Below are 19,468 nucleotides of genomic sequence, written 5' to 3' on the forward strand. Positions count from 1 at the left end.
TGACTGTATTTATAATATACATACATTCTGTTGTATAGTAGGCTTCCCTAAACGTTTTAGGTGTTCATTATACATAAGTTGCTCAATTTTGGTTTGCGAATCTTGGTCCAAATCTTCATAAGCGATCGATGGATCTATTGTTTTTAAATCAATTTTAGGTTCCCCAACAAACAGTGAATCCCACCACCTCTCTTGAATCTTCTGTAAGCAAATCTAAATTTTTAAAAAACAGAAAGAATAGAAATTTAGACAACATTGGCACTAAAATAATTGGGGAAATGTATTCAAAACAAAAATATAATTCATAACAAGTGACTACATTTACAGGATGTTAATTAATCACTTTGAAAAAACTGCCCAAAATCAGTAAATAATGTTAGAAATTTGGAACATATAGCAATCAGAAAAATCCACAGGTGTAAAGACTAAAATCCTGAGATGATTAGTTTTGTTGTTAAGTGAAGATATGTGCAAAAAATACATAATAAATAATTTCAACATTAAATTAAAAAGTCCATACCAAATTTTATAAAAACTATGGTTAAATATTGTATTATCTTTATAAATATGTATATAAAATTTCAAGAAAATTAACTCTGCAAATGTGCAGGAAAAATTCATTTTAAAATTTGATTCTCACACCAAAAAAATCAACTTAAATAAAACTAAAAATAAACATGTTTTTATGTTTTCAAAAATATTAAAAGAATTATTAAAGGATTAAGCATAAAATACTATTAGCTTATACATATAATTATAAATATTGTTACATGTTCTGTGTATATGCAAAATTGTAGTATCTCTTGTATAATGTATTACGAAATGCCTCAAAAACACAAAGCTCTGCCGAAAAAATAAGACTATAGGGGTAGGCCTCTTGTATAATGTATTTATGAAATGCCTCAAAAACACAAAACTCTGAAGAAAAAATAAGACTACAGGGGCAGGCCTATTTAACACTGAAGTAAATAACTAACTTGCCAAATTGGCCATAATTGCCACATAACACTCAGTGTCAGAAGAGGGAAAGAATGACGATATCAGGAACGACAGAGGAGCAACTAAGGCAGCTGGTGACTGCATTCCAAGAAAGATGGAAGTGAGACAAGAAAAGATGGAAAAGGCCATCAAGTCAGTTTAATAAAAGATTCCACAAGTCAAGAAAAATGAAAATTAAATGGAGCTGTGGTTTGGCAAGAAGTGTTTAAAAATTTAAAGCAAACTTTAATTAAAATCTCACCAAGAGAAGGTAACAGAAACACTCCAAGAGCTTGCCATGAATGTTGAAAGGCTGTCTCATCTCACCTTTTTGGACTGCTCATCAGAAACAGAAATCTTGTCCCTACAATACTTCATCCAGATTCTGAGATGCAGAAAGCCTTGCAAATGACAGAGGTCAAGGATTTAAAAAGGCATCCAGATACTGAGATGCAGAAAGCCCTGCATATGACAGAGGTCAAGGATTTAAAAAGTGCATTAGTGTACATAATGAAATTTGAGGCAGCCCAGCAAGCAACTCAGAGACCACCACCCAGTCAGAGCTAGTGAAGTCCAGGAGCCAGTAGATCAAATGGCTGCTCTTCTGAAAATTTAACAAATCAAGTCAATGCCTTGACGAGAAATAGAAGTGGCAACAAAGCGACCCTAATGTGCTGGAACTGCAGTGCTGAAGGCCATATACAGTGGAACTGTAGAACACCCCAATGCATGGAAGCTCAAAAACCCATCGAGGATGTGGAAAATAAATTAGTGGCATCTCATGGAATGGAGGCTGCCAGATACTGTGGAGCCCCATTTTAAAGCGCTTCAGATTTCTGCAATGAGTGGTAGCAGTAATGGACACTTCATAATGAGACATATAAATGAAGTTCCTTGCAATATGACTATCAATAAAGAAGCCTGCATTACAATCATCCGAAAAGATTTGGCTCAACAACTGGAAGGTCAACTCATCTGGACATTCCCTTATGTTACCCTCCAAACTATGTCCAGGGATAAAATTGTGCATTCTGCCTCTGAGGGCATAACCCTGTTCAGATTTAAAGATAAAGGAGTTAAATCTGTCCACCATATAATGGCTTCAGAGGATATCACAATACCAGCAAGAAGAGAATTTTTACTACCTGGTTTTTACCCATAACTGAAAACAGAAATTTCTTATATTGCATAATAGAATAGCCTAAGAACTGTAACATCCTGAAAAGAGTACTGTTAGCCTCAGCACTTATCCACCTATCAAGGACTGTTATTCTGGTGACAGTTGCCAACATAAGTAGTAATAAAACAAAAATCGTTAGGAAAGGTGAAGTGATTGCCACATGCACTCCAACGACCTGTGTTGCACAAACCAGTAGTTCTTCTCCAATCTATGTCTTTGAACTATGAGAACCTAACATTGAAATTATTGGAGAATGCATAACTTAGCAATGGAGAAAATGAAGACCCAATATGACATGAGAGCTACAGGGCATCAATTAAACAAAGGTGTTAAAGTGTGGTTATGGAATCTGATTTGACAGAAAAGACTTTCTCCTAAACTACAATCACCATGGGGCAGTCCTTACACAGTCATAAACAGGACGAACGAAATTGCAGTTCACATCTGCAAGTCATTAAATTATACACCTAAACTCATTCATTAGAACAGGTTATGACCACTGCATGTAGTCCCTATACAGATGTAAATAGTTTTACTAAGACCATGGTCTTATGGGTATATAAATTTGTAAAGTTATGCTTTTATTTATTGATTTAATATCTGATTTGTTGTACAATATTTATTGAAAATATTATTTCAGTACTGTGCTGATTTTCCTTCAGTTGTAAGTATGGCTTTCTGTCCACAAATTGTACTGCCTGGGGCATACAGGCCTTGGGAAGGGAGCAATGTTACGAATTTTGTATACATGTAAATAGTTTTAGTGAAGTTATGTGTAAAATTGCAATATCTCTTGTAACATGAAATGACATGAGAATGTGAAGTTCTGCTGGAAAAATAAGATTACAGGGACAGGTCCATTTAACATTGAGGTAACTAATTTTGCTGCCCAATTTGGTGAGAAACTGCCAAAAGTCACCAAACTTGGTGAACATTTAGCAACATTTTGGTTTGATCCCTGTATGATCTCTATATCTAACTGTAATTGTAACTGACCCCATTATGTGACTGTATATGCCTTCCAACAATTTTGAAAAATTGAAGGTATTCAAAATTTCTCGGCAGCCTGGGGAAAACTATATACGACTATATAGTTTCAAGTGGTAACTACTGATTGTGCTCTGTCATACTGAGAAGAGCTATAGGAGTATTTTTATAAAAAATTCCAAAATGAGAAACATTTCTTTTGGGAAATAAATTTTGTCAGACTATCACTGGCTCTGTATGCATTCAATCCATTACAAACCCATACATATGTAACAATATAATCTGTACTGTCAAAATTTGATTTGATTTATTTTTTGGTGAAACCATGTAGATAAAGAGCATGACTTAAAACTGTGTGTGTTAAATTCCCTTCTTTAATTAATGCAAGCAGTCTTTTACCTAGGCACTAAAAGTAAAGAAACTACACAAAACACACTGATGTCCAATTTCTCAGCTATATATCTTCAATTCCAAACGAGGCAATATTTCCTAGTAATTTTCATGAGTTTTGCAAGTATATCAAAAAACATGCTTTGTAGACACATTTCAGAGTTTTCTTACAATGTTTTAAAGTTTTCAGGCAATACACAAACCATGAAAATAATTTTACTTCATCATAAACAGACTGTAGATACCTGTACACCACAGCACAGTTCACTTATACGGTTAGATGGATATTAATCATTTAAGTTATTGACAACAATAAAAATGTACTTACATGGATGTGTTCTCGAGGTACAAGAGTCCATGTTGATTCTTCAACATTAACCTTCCACGTCAAATCACCACCTTTCAGCTGATTCCATTCATTATTTGACAGAGCTTCAGTGCTTAAACTTGTTTGTCGAATGTTTACATGCACTTGCTTTGCAGATGTTACATTAGCAGGGACCTACAAATATAATAATGTACACAGAAAATTTAAAGACTTTAAAATTACATCATTTTACACGATCATAATCAAAATAAACATTCAAAATTAAGTTTATGAATTTTTCTGATTTTTAAAATGCAACTTATTTGATTTATAAAAACCAAAAGTACAGTTTCTCTAAAAATTATATCTCCCTTTATTTCTCCCTCAGTTCTTAATGTTAACATAAGGTAACATACTTTTAGTATTCAAAATATTTAGTTTTTACATCATTCAAATAAGAACAAAATTTAAAAAAAGAAATTTAAAATATTTTAAGCCTCCTCCTACAAAATTATTTAAACGTGTGTGTACATACAAACATACACACATGCATAAATACATGCATTTCTGAATCTGGTCTCAATAACAGAAAAGTACCAAAAATCTTTAAAAGAATTTAGATTTGAAAAGCTAAAAACAGCATACACACAATTACTTCTGATTACATATCCCCAGAAAATTTAAGATACCATATGGCAATCAATAAATATAACACCTTGTATAATATATAAAATACATTATTAAAGGAGTCATTTGTATTGTTTTCAAAAACTGTATTCTAAACCTAAATTGGGAATTGGCAATCAATAAATATAAAACCTTGTATAATATACAAAATGCATTATTAAAGGAGTCATTTGTATTGATTTCAAAAACTGTATTCTAAACCAACATGGTTACAGCTCATATACCAATATACATTTAGATTCAAATTGAGAATTGGCAAATATAAGGAGAAAGCAATTTCAAAAGCACAAAATAATAATTTCATTTTGTCATGGATTAAAACACTCAAAATTCACAAACCAATTATGTGGAAAATCATCAACTTTCAATAATGCAAAATTATAACAGTTTCCCTTTAAAAGTTTTGTCAAAATTTCACACATTGAAAAATAATAATAATAATAATAATAAAGATATGAATAAGCATTATAAATAATGAATTATACATTTTTAAAATGACACTTATGATTTAAAAACTAAGAACATCTTGGCAAATGTTATCAACATCATTACATGAGGAAAGGGTTTCATTTTAAGCCAATACCTGCTCTCTTGTAACACTTTTTTTAAATCAGAAAAATGTCAATCACTCAGCATCAACATTTATTTATTTATTTTGGTAGTGAGTAATAACAGATGACCATTCCACAATAATTAAGAAAAATAGATTCTTGGGAGAAGGGGGGACACATGTATGCATGTATGTGTGCGTTTCAAAAATGCTGTAAACTTTCATTGGGCTTGGAATCTAGCTTGAAATCTTGAAGATTAGAGTTCAAGGTTTTGATGAGCATTTTCAGGTAGTAGTATCTTAATTTAACTTTCATATAAATTCTAATAATGGCAGATTTCCAATTGTTTAAATATAAAATAATAATAATAATAATAATTGAACAATTATTATAGACATCTGAAAATTCTAAGGAAAAAAAAAATAAAATTCTCAGATTTATTAGATACTTGTGAAAATTCACATCATGAAAAAATTACTAAACTTTAACTTGCACAGTTGAAAACATAAACTGAAAGACAATACATAATCAATTCAAATTTAATTAAATTATAATATAATTGGAATCACATTCAAAGTGATGTAATTCCAATTACAGTAAATTTAGTAACAATGCCACTGTGATTGAAAATGATTACAACATAATTGCAAATTAAAATTTAATATAATTATTGTGTAAATGCATTGCAATTTTATGCAACTACAGTTTAACTATGACCATGATATAACTCAATTATAATGGAATTCCATTTGTACTGTAAATATAATATACTGTAAATTACTTCAAATTAAAACTGCAATTACTGTACCTACAATTGTATTTGCAATGCAACTGCACTTACATTTATTACAATTACAATATAATAAAAATTAAAATAAAATTCTTACTCAGCTGATAAGAGGATAAGACTGCTGAACAATTATATTTCGATTCAGTATCAAATCAAAAAAAAAAAAAAAAAAAAAAGAGCTGTGTGCATGTTTTTCTCAACCCCCTTTTTGTGCTTTTCTTCAGATATAACAAAATGCAAACATGAATACAAACAAGTTTCTATCAAAAAACCTTCCATGAAGAGGTATTTTCTTCCTTAGGCTGATATCCTTCTGGAGCTTTATCACAACAGAGTAAACAAATAATCCACTCATATTTTTGCTTAAGAATTTATACAGATTTATTTCTACCTGAAATAATTCCTGCACAATCAAGCCACTTACTTATCACAAAATGTCTTTGTAACTCGGAACACAGATATTGTATTTAATAACCTTAAACCATAAATTATAATATTACTGCAAATTAATATCTACACAGCAATTAAGCAGGATGGTCTCAGGAAATATAGCCATTTCTTTTATCAGCAATGGTCACACTTTTGCTTAAAAATACTATGCATGCAAGCTGCAAAAAATAGTTCCTGCAGATGCACATCTGCTTCTAAGTAAATAATGCCTTTTAAATTATTGGTTGAAAATATGTATTGTATTTAATGAAAGAGTAATATACAATTCATGATTTACTTTTTCTGTAACAAAGCAAAACCAGTCTCCTCAAAAGCAACCCATCCCAGATGTCTACAGCCTTCTTTAAGCTTGCCAATAATTAAGTAATTTAAATGATGAACATATAAGAACTTTGTTGATGAACATATAAGAACACAGTTTCGTTTAACAAAGTTATGTTTATTTACTTCTATCTGAAACAGCGAAAAGCAGTTCATGTATAAGTATTCTGCTTTTATCTATATTTCTTTCATTTGCTTACTGTAAATATATTGTTGCGTTTTTTTTTTTCTGACACCAGTTGTTATGTTATTTTCTTCCTTCACGTTCGTACACGGTTCATGTGGATTTACAGTGAATAACAACGATACTTGATGATGAAGTATCGAAACACACTTTATTTAGCCAATATTAATCAGGACAGCTCCAAAGCCACTTTTTACAGTCATCGAAGATCTCTTACACACACGCTGACACAATCAGCGACACAGCCTTCACACTGTCAGGCAATAATGGTAGAGATAGCTTCACTGCAAAGCATCAGAGTACAGCTCCCGACTCTGCTCAGTCGCTCTCAGAACTCCCCGTACTCTCGAGACTCTCCATGCCAGAAATCGCGATGCACTCGACGACACACAGAGCTAAGCTCCCGACTCTTTGGTTCAGTCGTTCCTGGAGTTCAACATGCTCTCTTGACAATGCACTAACCGCAATACACTAAGACTCCTTTGGTGCACTTGACGACCCACTCAGCACTTGCTGCCCGGCTGTCAACTCGATCGACTCCGCACGGACTAACTGGATGAGACACACTATCTCGCACTCTGATTGACTGCAGGCCAGCAGGGTTTATATAGCTTTTGGCTTGTGTTCGAGAACTTTCTGGGCTAAACCGGTAAGAATTCGTTCCAGAAGGTTTTCCAACCGTCCATGGTATATTGCCAATTTTGTCGTCAAATGGGCGATTTCTCGCCAAATGTGGTCAATCTGCCTTCCCTTGGCATTTTATGGCAACCCTAAACCTGCTTTGTGGGAAAGCTATCTTACCATGCCTGTACATTTTGTAACACTGCCCCCTCCCAAGGACTGCACGTCCCGGGCAGTACTACCCTTGGTCAGAAGCCAAATTTGATACAATCAAATCGCTTTAAAACATACAGATAACATAACTAAAGAAACAAATATTTACACTATGTACAAGTTACATACACAAATTAAACACATCACAGTTTTAAATTATACAAATTAAAGTTAAGAATGAATTTCAGTCTCAGTCTTTTCATGAAGTTATACCCAGGTAAAATACTTTTCCACTGCAGTTCTCAGATACATTTCTGTTTTGCAGATCACAGTCTGAAGATTCAGACCTTTCATCCACAGGAAGATCTGAGACATTTTGTTTACCGCTCTATAGTTTGTTCTTTCGCATCCTGTGTACAGTTTTCCTCAGCATTTTCAGCAGCTAGTACATGTTCATTTACCTCTATTTCCTGAAAGCCAGTTCGAATGTTTACACCAGGTTCATGAATAGAATCCAATCCTTTACAAGCAGAAGTATCCAGGTTTAGAATAAAGTCCTTGTCTGCAAAACCTGCACTATGAGGCGCACACCCAGTTTGTGAAGTGGATGAATTTTCCTGCAATATGAGAGTACACTGCTTACGCTGCACATCAGCTTCTTCCCTCTCTGCATCACATGCACTTTCAGATGGTTCAACTCATATTGCCTGCAACTTCGTAACTTCACTATCAGTTGTGACAAACTTAACAGTTGTATTTTCACTTTCTTCCACTTCAGAAGCTTGAGAATCAAAAGCTTCTTTTGCCGTCTTTTATTTCTTCATGTTTTCGTTCTTTTCCTTTAACCTGCGGGAAAGCGCGTGGGGTGTATCATACCCCACCTCTACATAAAAGTGGGATATTCCTAACTTGTGAAACTGAAATTCTGTGCTGCATTCAGTAGCTGAGTTTCTAATTGTGGTTGAATTTCAGAACCGCGTTTTCTTTGCCTGTGTGTTTCAGAAAAAGATTTATCGGTATTTTGTTGGAACTGGGGTATGACACACCCCACGTGCCTGTCCGCATAAGTGTTTTTCTGACTAAATATTTAATTCTGAAATTTATTTCTACAGCGTAACAGCTCTAGAAATAAATTTCAGAATTAAATTTTTAGTCAGAAAGCGTATTAATGAAAAAATATTTCTACTCGCAAGTGATTTTAAAGTACTTGACATTAAATTCTTAAAAATTTCTAACCGCATTATGGTAAAAAGAATGACTCCCTATGAATTGGAGATGCAATGCCTGTGAGATTTATTAGAAATATTTGTAAGCGATGAAGATTGCATTTTGGAAACTGAAGATGAAACTAGGAATATTTTCTACACTGTTTTGGTTTTGAAAAAGATAAAACATTAATTCCTAATGTTCCTAAAAAAGGAAAAACTGTTCTTATGATATCAACAGTATATAACAATCATACTATAGATATTGGAGAAAATAAAACGTCAGGAATTACATGTTTTTATAATGTGACTAAAGGAGCAGTGGATATGGGAGATGAAATGTCAGCCAATTATTCAATTGCCAGAATAACAAGGAGGTGGCCAATGGTATTTTTTTTTCACTGCACTGAATGTTGCTGTAATAAATGCTTGAATTATATTACATTCAACTGCTAATCCACCAACCAGAAACAGAAATCTGTTTTTGAAGGACTTGGCATTACAATTAATGAAAAAAGTATTGAACAAAGATCAGAGATTAATACTTTACCAAGAAACTGATGTACTGCATGCAAAACAAAAGCAGTTTTGACGAAGAATTAAAACAAATACATGAAATTCGAAACAACTAAGTATCAAAGATGTGATAAATTGCCCTAGCGCCAAGGACAGAAGAACGTGAATGCAATGTTTAAAATGTGAAAACATTCTGTGCCAAGAACACATGAATGTATTTCGTTCAAAGTGTAAAGAAATAAAATAAGCATTGTGTATTAGAGATGCAATGAAACTTAAAGGCATGATGTTTATTTTTTTATTATTTTCATTTATCTTAATTTTAACTCTAAGATTATTTTGGAAGTTAATTTTTTAAAACCCAATTATTATTCACGTATTTATAATACACAAGAACAAGAAAAACAGCTTTAAAACTAAATAAAACTATTTTTATCGTATTTAAAATATTGGGCCACATCATCTTTTATGGCTCTAGTTTTTTCTGTAGGCTCCACTTTCATCTGTGGGAGTTGCTTTCGCACTTTTTCTTGGCCGACATTTATTTTTTCTCGTCCGGCGTTCTTCTCCTCCAGTGTGGCTTTCATCTCCTTCAGTCCGGCTTTGATCTCTTCCAGACCGGCTTTTAACTCAGCCTTCATCTCTTGATATCTGGCTTTCATTTCAGCTCTCATCTCTTGATATCCAGCTTTCATTTCAGCTTTTATCTCTTCCTGTCCGGCTTTCATCTCAGCCCTCATCTCGGCTAAGAAGTCCATCAAAGTCTTCGTTTCCTCCGCCATGGCTTTTTTCCTTCAGGCAGGTCACTGGCATTCACTTGCAAATCCCACTTCTGACACCAATTGTTGTGTTTTTCTTTTCTGACACCTGTTGTTACATTATTTTCTTCCTTCACGTTCGTACGGGGTTCGTATGGATTTGCAGTGAATAACAATGACACTTCATGATGAAGTATCGAAACACACTTTATTTAGCCAATATTAATCAGGACAGCTCCAAAGTCACTTTTTACAGTCATCGAAGATCTACTATACACACGCTGAAACAATCAGCCACACAGCCTTCACAGTGTCAGACAATAATGGTGGAGACAGCTTCACTGCAAAGTACCAGAGTACAGCTCCCGATTCTGCTCGGTCGTTCTCGGAACTCCGCATACTCTCGAGACTCTCTATGACACAACTCGCGATGCACTCAATGACACACAGAGCACAGCTCCCGACTCTTCGATTCAGTCGTTCGCGGAGTTCAGTGCACTATCTCGATGATGCACTAACCACGATACACTAAGAGACTCCTTCGGTGCACTCGACGACCCACTCGGCACTTGCTGCCCGGCTGTCAACTCGATCGACTCCACACAGACTAACTACATGAGACACACTATCTCCCACTCTAGACGAGGCACACTCTGACTTTCACTCTATACGAGGCACTCTGACTGACTGCGGACCAGCAGGGTTTTCGGCTTGTGTTCAAGAACATTCTGAGCTAAACCGGTAAGAATTCATTCCAGAAGGTTCTCCAACCGTCCACAGTATATCACCAATTTTGTCGCCAAATGGGCAATTTCTTGCCAAATGTGGACACTCTGCCTTCCCTTGGCATTTTATGGCAACCCTAAACCTGCTGTGTGGGGAGGTTATCTCACCGCGCCTTTACATTTTATAACAATATATAACATTTAATAAATAACTAGTTCATAATTTATAGCTACAACTAGAATACACACAGAAGCAACGTGATTGCAGTCAGAAAATAGTAACATTTCTCTAATAGGGATCACTCTTTTCTATTAGTCAATAATTTGTTATCCAAAAAAATGGCAACCAGTTTAACACCTGAAAAACTGGATTCTATTGTTATTTTTTAAGCATAATCATGATTATATCTATGTTATTGCAACTGTCATTGGCAATTATTTTTCCTATTATGTAATTAAATTACATTATAATTTTAATTACAGTATAATCATAAATGCTAGTAGGTAATCATATTGTAATCGTGTACCTTGCGATCAGAAATACTGTAATTATAATTACATGTTCCTAATAAACATATAATTTAATTACACTTATTTTAATTGCAATCTTTGATTCATAATCAAACTCATTCATGGATTTAATTAATATATTAAAAATGCTAAAATATAATAGGCTACGAGGCTTGTGATTAATACATAGATTTAAATTTTGGCTTACTTCTCAAAACTTTCTTTCATAATTTCAGATACATTAAATCACAGTCATGGCAAAAGTATTATTAAACCAAATCTATGCTTTAAAATCTTCACACAAGAAAATTTTCATATGCTTACTTTTACTCGAACATCAATATCTCTCAAGGTTTGTGCCCATGAGTACCCCTCATAATGAGCCCCATTATAGCAATCTGGATCCATCAAGGGTATCTTGGGATCACTAAATGGATACAGAAGAAATAATAAATACTGTATATATAATTCAAAAATTCAATAAAGCTTATTTCTAATAAAGCACATAACTTATAAAAACATCTAATATAAAAAATATCAGTTGTTTCTTTAATATAAAACATTAATGTCGAACTTTAATTATCTACACTTCAGTTATGATAAATTCTAAAATATTGGAATCATTTGTTCTTTTGGGGTCAATTTATTTGTGATTTTTTTATTTTTTCATTTGTTTAAATAATTTAATAGGATAAAAAAGTATAGCATACTGAAGAAGAAATTTTTAATTAATTTAGACGAATATAATGAATAGGTGTGCCCCATATTTAACAGCTTACTACAAGGCAATACAAATATACTACACATATTTACTTCATTTAATTCACAACATTTATACATTTAATTGTCATGACTACACAGCATATTAATAATATCATTACTTATCTAGCAAATATATACATTAATAGAAAAGTAAGTATGTGTTGTATAGACAGTATACATGGGTTTGTTTACTCCTGAAATCTTGGTTAGTAATATCAATGGTGACCTTCAGTGGTGCCATTTTTTCTCTAAAAACAGCAAAAGTCATGGTGGCTTGTCTACCCTCATCATGTAAGGAACCAAGTACTAACTATATATAGTATAACTGCAGTTAATTACTACTGCTTAGCTCTTAATGTACATCCTGATTCTTTTAAGTGTAAATTTTTTCCTTCGAGAAAAGTATTATTTTTTAGCACGGAAGTTAGTCAAATAAAAATAATCTCCTTATTCTGTTTTCCCAAAATAAGTTAATTTTGTATTTTGTTTAATGACCAATTGTGTCTTTCCCCCCTAACTCCATAATTTTTGCTTAAAAAAAGATTAAATGAAACTTTTTCACATTTATAATACTTAGTATGCAGTTGATCTACATAAAGAGAGGAAAGTGACCAAATTCTTCAGATTTTTCCACTACGGCATCAGTTTGCCTGAAGAACTGGTATTCTGTCTCACACTGCATAAATCTAACTATAAGTATGAAATGATGAAAACAATGAGATATCCTGACAGTTTACATGCTTTTTTTAAAACTTTAAAATTAAGTGATACATAAAATTTTGTTTCATAAGAAACTTTAACAGAGAGCATAGTAATAAAAAATCATGTAGTGATATATCTTACTTTCCTCACTTTGATGATAGATTTTTGGTTAAATGAATATGGCAAAAGCTCATGAGAACTTTATAGGTTCATTTCAATATCGTTTTAGCTATTTTTTATCAAAAATTGGGCATTTGTAGTGAAAGAATGGTATGTTACATTTTATTCAAAGTATTGTTCATCACTAATCACTTCTTTTTTCCATCCTCCTGGCAGCATATGGATACTGCATTGGAAGAAGTCTTCATCTTTCGAGGCTATCTACAAATCAATCCAATTTTTGGTATCTTCATATGATGTGAAATGCTGCTCAGAAAGGCCATGTATCATCAATTGAAACAAGTAATAATCAGAAGCAGTAATGTCTGGTAAATACAGTTGGAGAGGGAAAACTTCTCATTTGAGTGTTTCTGAGTAGGTTTTGACCAGCACTGCAAGCTGCTGATGAGCGACATCATGCATGGGAATAGTGTTGTCATGTCTGGAGTAGTAGAGGGTAAATTTTTCTTTGAGTGTTTGGCTCAGTCTCATCAACTGTGTTTGGTAGAAAGCCCCAATAACAATTTTGTTTGGTTTAAGCAACTCATAATACATGAAACTTAGTTGATCCCACCACACACTCAAGAGGACTTTTTTTTTCCCATGAATATTCGGCTTGCCTGTCAATGTTAAAGCTTGGCCAAGTGTTCCCCATGATTTCTTCTTTTGGGTATCACTGTGGATCCATTTTTCATCACCAGTGACCATACGATGCAAAAAAATCCTTTTATTTATGCCTGACAAGCAGCATTTCACATGTAAAAAATTGCTGTTCAATGTTTCTCAACTTCAGCTCATATGGAACCAAATTTCCTTGCTTTTCAATCATGCTTGTTGAGTCACTCCCAACGTAAGTGCAAGTTCTACTTGCATTTAGCATGAATCTTCATCCAACAGTGCTTCCAATTACCACGTCTTCCAATTACATTTCATTCTTCTGCTCCATTTCAACATCAAATTAACTGTTCGTAAACTTTTGAAACTACTTATGACAACTTCTCTCACTTACGGTCGCCTTATCATATGCTTCTATAAGCAACTGCTGTGCCTCAGCTGCAGATTTCTTCAAATTCAAGTAAATCAAAAGTTCCCGCAAATGATGCTCGTTCGGCTCAAAACTCGACATTTTTGTACAAAAAGAAATATGATGCTGATACAGAATCACTACTATTTCAAGGTTATGTTATCAGCAGATGTCCAACCTTCCGATCCTTACATCAGATAATTTAAACCACAACTTACAGGTGGTGCCATTGTTTTTTAAACAGTGAATACTTATTTGTACTTCCAATAGATGTAAATATTTTCAGCTTCAAGTTACAAAAATATGTGCAAGGCTTATTTTACAGCAATGTAGTCATAATCGTAGAAACCTTTTGAAATTTCTCAGTTCGTTATATTCAGATGCTAATTGAAAACATTGTTTCATTAAATACAATATTTACACATCAGTTAAAATATAAATTTAATCCAGAAATAAAAAGATTAAGAAAACAGTCTGAAGACTTCAAATTACAGTCCAACACTTTAAAAAAGAATTTATCTTTAAAAATTTTAAAAAATTGAAAAGTATTAAAAATTTAAAAACATAAAACATCATTAAAAATAATTTTTTATCAGAATGAAACATAATTTATTAGAAATATAATTACAACACAGCTGCAAATGGACATAAAATGATCAAAATTATTAAGAAGGGAGTTTATTGCTTTTAAATCACATTTTTTTTTAATGTGACAAAATGATTGATTTGAGTGATAAATTTGCGATATTCAGCTTTGCCAAATGTCAGCACAGTAACAATCAGTTACAAATGAAAACATAAAGAAGATAAATTAATTGCACAAAAACAACATATTGTTCTTAAAATGCTCAAATAGTTAAATATTAATGCTGATTACATTTACAAGAAGTTAAGGATCTTATGTTCAGCTAAATAGCAACATACCGAGAATATGCTATATATCAGAACATGTAAAATATCAATTAAAGGTAGTTTGTCTCCATTTCTATTCCTAATGTTGAAACAGGCTGGCTGCAAGAAGGTTTCTTCATGTGTTACATAAACATGGGCCAGTCTCCCTTTAAAGTCTTTCAGAAAGGCATCCCTTCTCACAGGTAGAAAGCCCTAGAATGCTTAGCCATAACCAATTAAACTAAGCCTATACAATCTTCCTGTTGACTGCAGGCTTTGTTTTGAACCAATCAAATGGCAGTTAGCAGCAATACAGGGTTTGTCTGAAATTGCATGAGACTGGCTGCCCCGTGATGCTCCAGTAGCCAGCAGCATGCTACTCAGTAGCGGGATTTGTTATGGGGGCGCTAAGTTAAGTAATGCACCAGGTATCAGTCTCTTTTAAGCTCTGACAAAGTGAGGATCACATGTAGCAAAGCTGTTTTTCAGTTTTTGTAATGGCAGAAAGAATGAAAAATGGAGCATTCGCTGAAGCAGTGCTATGAGCTTAAACTTTGCTTTCACATGAGCAAAACTGCTTCTGAGATGCTTGCCTTGCTTACAAATATGATGCCCTATCAAGATCAAGGGCCAAGTTTTCCAGTGGTTCAGTGAGTTCAAGAATGGACGGGAGACCATTGAAGACATGGAGTGATCTGGATGTCTTTCAGTGAGTGGTTTTTTTATGAAAATGTGAAAAGTTAAAAATCTCTTGGACTCCAAGCATTGTTTGAGCGTAAGATTAATCACCGAAGACCTCAACATGTGCAAAACAATGGCTCCCAAAATTATTTGTCAAAATTTGAACATGCAGAAGTTTGGTATGAAATTGGTTCCAAAAGTGTTGAGTGATGAACAAAAACAACGAGGAGTTGACGTTTCCCGTTAATATGCTGGAGCAGTTAGAAAGTGAATCGGATTTTTTAGACAACATAATAACAGGCAATGAACCATGGGTATTCCAGTATAACCCCAAAACCAAGCACCAATGTTCGGAAAGCCACAGCTTGAATCCCCCAAGCTCCAAGCAAATGAGAATGTTGAAATCCAATTTAAAGGCAATGTTCATTGCCCTTTTTTTTTTTTTTTTTTGACAAGCATGAAATGGTTCATGAAAAATCTGTACCTCTGGGATACACCTTCAATGCCGTTTTCTATAAAAAAATCTTTGGATGCCTGCGCACAACCATCAAATGGAAACAACTGAAGATTGCTGATTGCTGGATGCTCCACCATGTCAATACTCCAGTCCACACAGCCTTCGCTGTAACCGCCTAGCTGGCCCAGATGGGGCTTGCATCCTTGCTGCAGTCATTTTACAGTCCTGATGTGAGCCTGGCGGACACTTTCCTGTTCTAAAAGCTCAAGAGAAAACCGAAAGGTCACCACTTTGAAGATGTTCGCGCCATCCAATGCCGTGAATTTGGAATATAGTGAAAGAGGTTATGGCAGCTGACTGACAAAGAGCCTTTGCAGACCCAGTCTCATTACTTTAGGGACAAACCCTGTACATCATAGTTTAAGCTGAAGACACCAATTTTGCAGCATATTCTATCAAAAAAAGACAAAAGTTGATGCATTGGCATGCAATTAGAAATTTAAACAAATAATCTTAGATTTTAGTAAAAATTAGAATATCAGAATAAGTGCAGTAGCAGCAACAAAGGACAATCTATTTTACCAATAAAATTTTATATATGATTAGGAACCTACAAAAGCAAACACAATTATGAAAATATGTGAATCTGATTTTTCCTATGTTGAAGATATGAAGCAAGCTGTTGAAACTGGCAATGACTAAATTATGAGACTCAAAGATTTGCTCATGCTATAATAAAGCAGTCAATGAGGGAAAGAAAGGATAGAAAACTATGCGAATTCTACAGATGGCATAAAATATAAAAAAATTTTCTCTCAAAAGTAAAAGCATTTCATCTAATTTAAAGACCCCAAGGTCTTTAAATTAGATATAACTTGTCCATAAAAGTACTCATCATGCAGCCTTTATTTCAAAACTGTAGGCCATTAAATATACACTTCCAGTTAGAAGAATGCTTTAAATAAGGAAAATATTCATGTTGAGCAACACTGAGTAAAAATTTACATTGTTTTCAAAAAATAAAACACAAAAAGTGTCACTTCTGTCGATAAACATTGACTGATGTATATAAAATTTCAGATTATGCTCATTGGCCATATATAAATTGAAGACTAAAGTATTTAAATCTGTACATAAGTAAAAATGAAACAATATTTTAGAAAAAGATTCATAATGTTAATAAGTTAGATGAATCTGACAAAGGGTTTGTTTGTTTGTGAGAAGCAGCCCTCCCACCTGTCCACAAGAAGCTCTAAGGATTATTCAAGCAGCACACAAAGGGTATCTGCTTATGTGGAGAGATGCCTTCATGGAGGACTTCTAAGGGAATCTGGCTCATATTCATATTACACATGGGAAAACCATAACCCACTAAGCAGCCAACTCATTTGCCTGAGTTGAACTAATATTATTTAGTAGTCTTAAACATGCTACCACTGGAAAGGCTCTTTTATTAATAGATTAAGTGACAACATTGTTATGAAACAGTTTCATCAATACAAATTTTTGCAAAAGATCTTCTGTACAGAATCTTGGAGAATTCCTGTTTTATAAAACAGAGGACTACTTCACTCATGGCCTGCCAATGCACCATTATTGCATAAATTAAAAGTGAAGACTTCCACTGAATTTTTTATGTGACTATTACCTTATGATATTAAAATAATAAAACTGTATGTGAATATTATTAATGTATTTTTAGCATTTAAAAATTTATAAATTACTTGTGTAAAAATGCTTTTAGATACCAAATACTACAAAATTACAAATTAAATTACAACACACAATTAAATCAGAAAGGAATATCTCTAACATAATAGGGAAAAATTCAATCTAGAATTAGTCTAATTTACTTTTTGACTGACCTTATTTTATTGCCATAAGGCAAGGTGAAGGAAACAACAATATTCCAAATTTTGAAATTAAATATCTCTATCAATTTTTGTTGCAAAGGAGTCAAATATTTTCTGCTTTATTTTTTTATAATGAGTATAAATTTTTACTACGAGAAACCACATAAAAAATTGATGTCACAATATTTACAAATTTGATTTTCCAAATTAAAAAATGCAAATCTGAATAATATAAGACCTAAATAAGAATATTTGAATCATTTAAAATATTTTTGTAACTATAAGTATGTGTCTACTAGCAAAGATTGTAAAAATAATGATTAAATAAATGCACATTTATGCACACAGTACAGTCAAAAGTCGTTAATCCGGACTCGTCGGGACTTCAGCGATTCCGGATTATAGATCATCAGTTTAAATCGCGTAAGATGGCATGCAGAAATTCTACAATTAAAAATATGAAACCGTAATTTATGAAATAAAGAACAATTATGATCTAAAGGGTATCAAAATTTACAAAAAAAAAAAAAGCTTAATATTTATTTGTTTACTTTTATTAAAAATTTCTTTCAATGTAAGTTGTTTCGTTTTATGTGATAATACTTTCTCCTTAATTCTATAAACAGACATAATTTCTTGTTCAGTTACAAAGTTCCGCTGTTCAAGTCCCGTAATTGCTGTGCTGAGAATACCGACTAACTTGTCAATCGAAATTTTTTCGTTTTCACTAACCTAAAAAATGGATAAAGACATGAAAAATTTGCAGCAATTCCACTTTTTGTTTGATGGACATCGAAACAGACTTTCGTTTTGTAAGATCCTTTGGGAGCTCCAGAATCGGAAATTCTATTTGACATAATCGAAAGTTCTAGTTTACTTTTATAGTATTGCTCTTACAGTCTGCAAAAAATAATAAGCCAGATCCAATTCGAAAATTAATGAACAACACAATCATCAACATTAACTGAAATAGATAATTAGATAATTTTAGCTTATACCATCCGTTATACATAAAACGAGCACGCGAAAACGTATTCTGCGCTTGCGCACACGCAAATGCGAAGTCGAAAGAGGTCTTATGCGCATGTGTCAACACGGCACATGCGCAGAAAGTTTTTAGCTTTGAGGTCCGGATTATGGGTGTCCGAATTAACTTTTGATTGTATATATATTTATATAAAAAATAATATATTAACTTTAATTTGTAATACTGTTAAAGTCTACTTTATAATTTGGTTAGTTTTTCTTTCTGCTCTAAAAATACTAAAATGCTTCTAATACATCTTTCTGAATCTTCTAATAAATCTTTCTGAAGTCTATCATTCATGAATCATATTTACATTACAGCAAAAACGAAAGTAAAATCATTTATCTAAAAGTATTTAAACAAAACCTTTATGACTCAATAAAGTGCATATCCCCTATTTAAGGAAGGGAAAAAAACTCTCATTTCTGATTGATTACACTAACACAGTTTTCCTTTATATATCTGGTGAAGAAAAATTATGTTAGTACCATGCCATTTGCTGCCACTTTTTCCTCCCACCAACTATAATGCTGTAAATATTTAAAATATACACTTGATGTTATTAAACATGGATGTCCTGATCTCCACATTTGCATTGG

The 19,468-nt window shown here is 33.1% G+C and overlaps 1 protein-coding gene across 2 annotated transcripts in view; it reads right to left on the reverse strand.

Moving 5' to 3' along the window:
• LOC118184034 (nudC domain-containing protein 3) overlaps positions 1-19,468 on the reverse strand; it is a 42,451-nt gene that overhangs the window by 12,232 nt on the left and 10,751 nt on the right. For both annotated transcript variants that reach the window (XM_035353669.2, XM_085820174.1), the window contains exons 5-7: positions 11,638-11,740; positions 3,864-4,037; positions 25-213 (exon numbers count right to left, since the gene is read on the reverse strand). In XM_035353669.2, the coding sequence (XP_035209560.1) occupies positions 25-213; positions 3,864-4,037; positions 11,638-11,740 (466 nt within the window). The remainder of the gene's footprint in view (positions 1-24; positions 214-3,863; positions 4,038-11,637; positions 11,741-19,468) is intronic.

This window comes from Stegodyphus dumicola, chromosome 7 (assembly GCF_044657685.1).
Source record: "Stegodyphus dumicola isolate Sdum_Otavi_A_Nest chromosome 7, ASM4465768v1".
Taxonomy (NCBI): Eukaryota; Metazoa; Arthropoda; class Arachnida; order Araneae; family Eresidae; genus Stegodyphus; species Stegodyphus dumicola.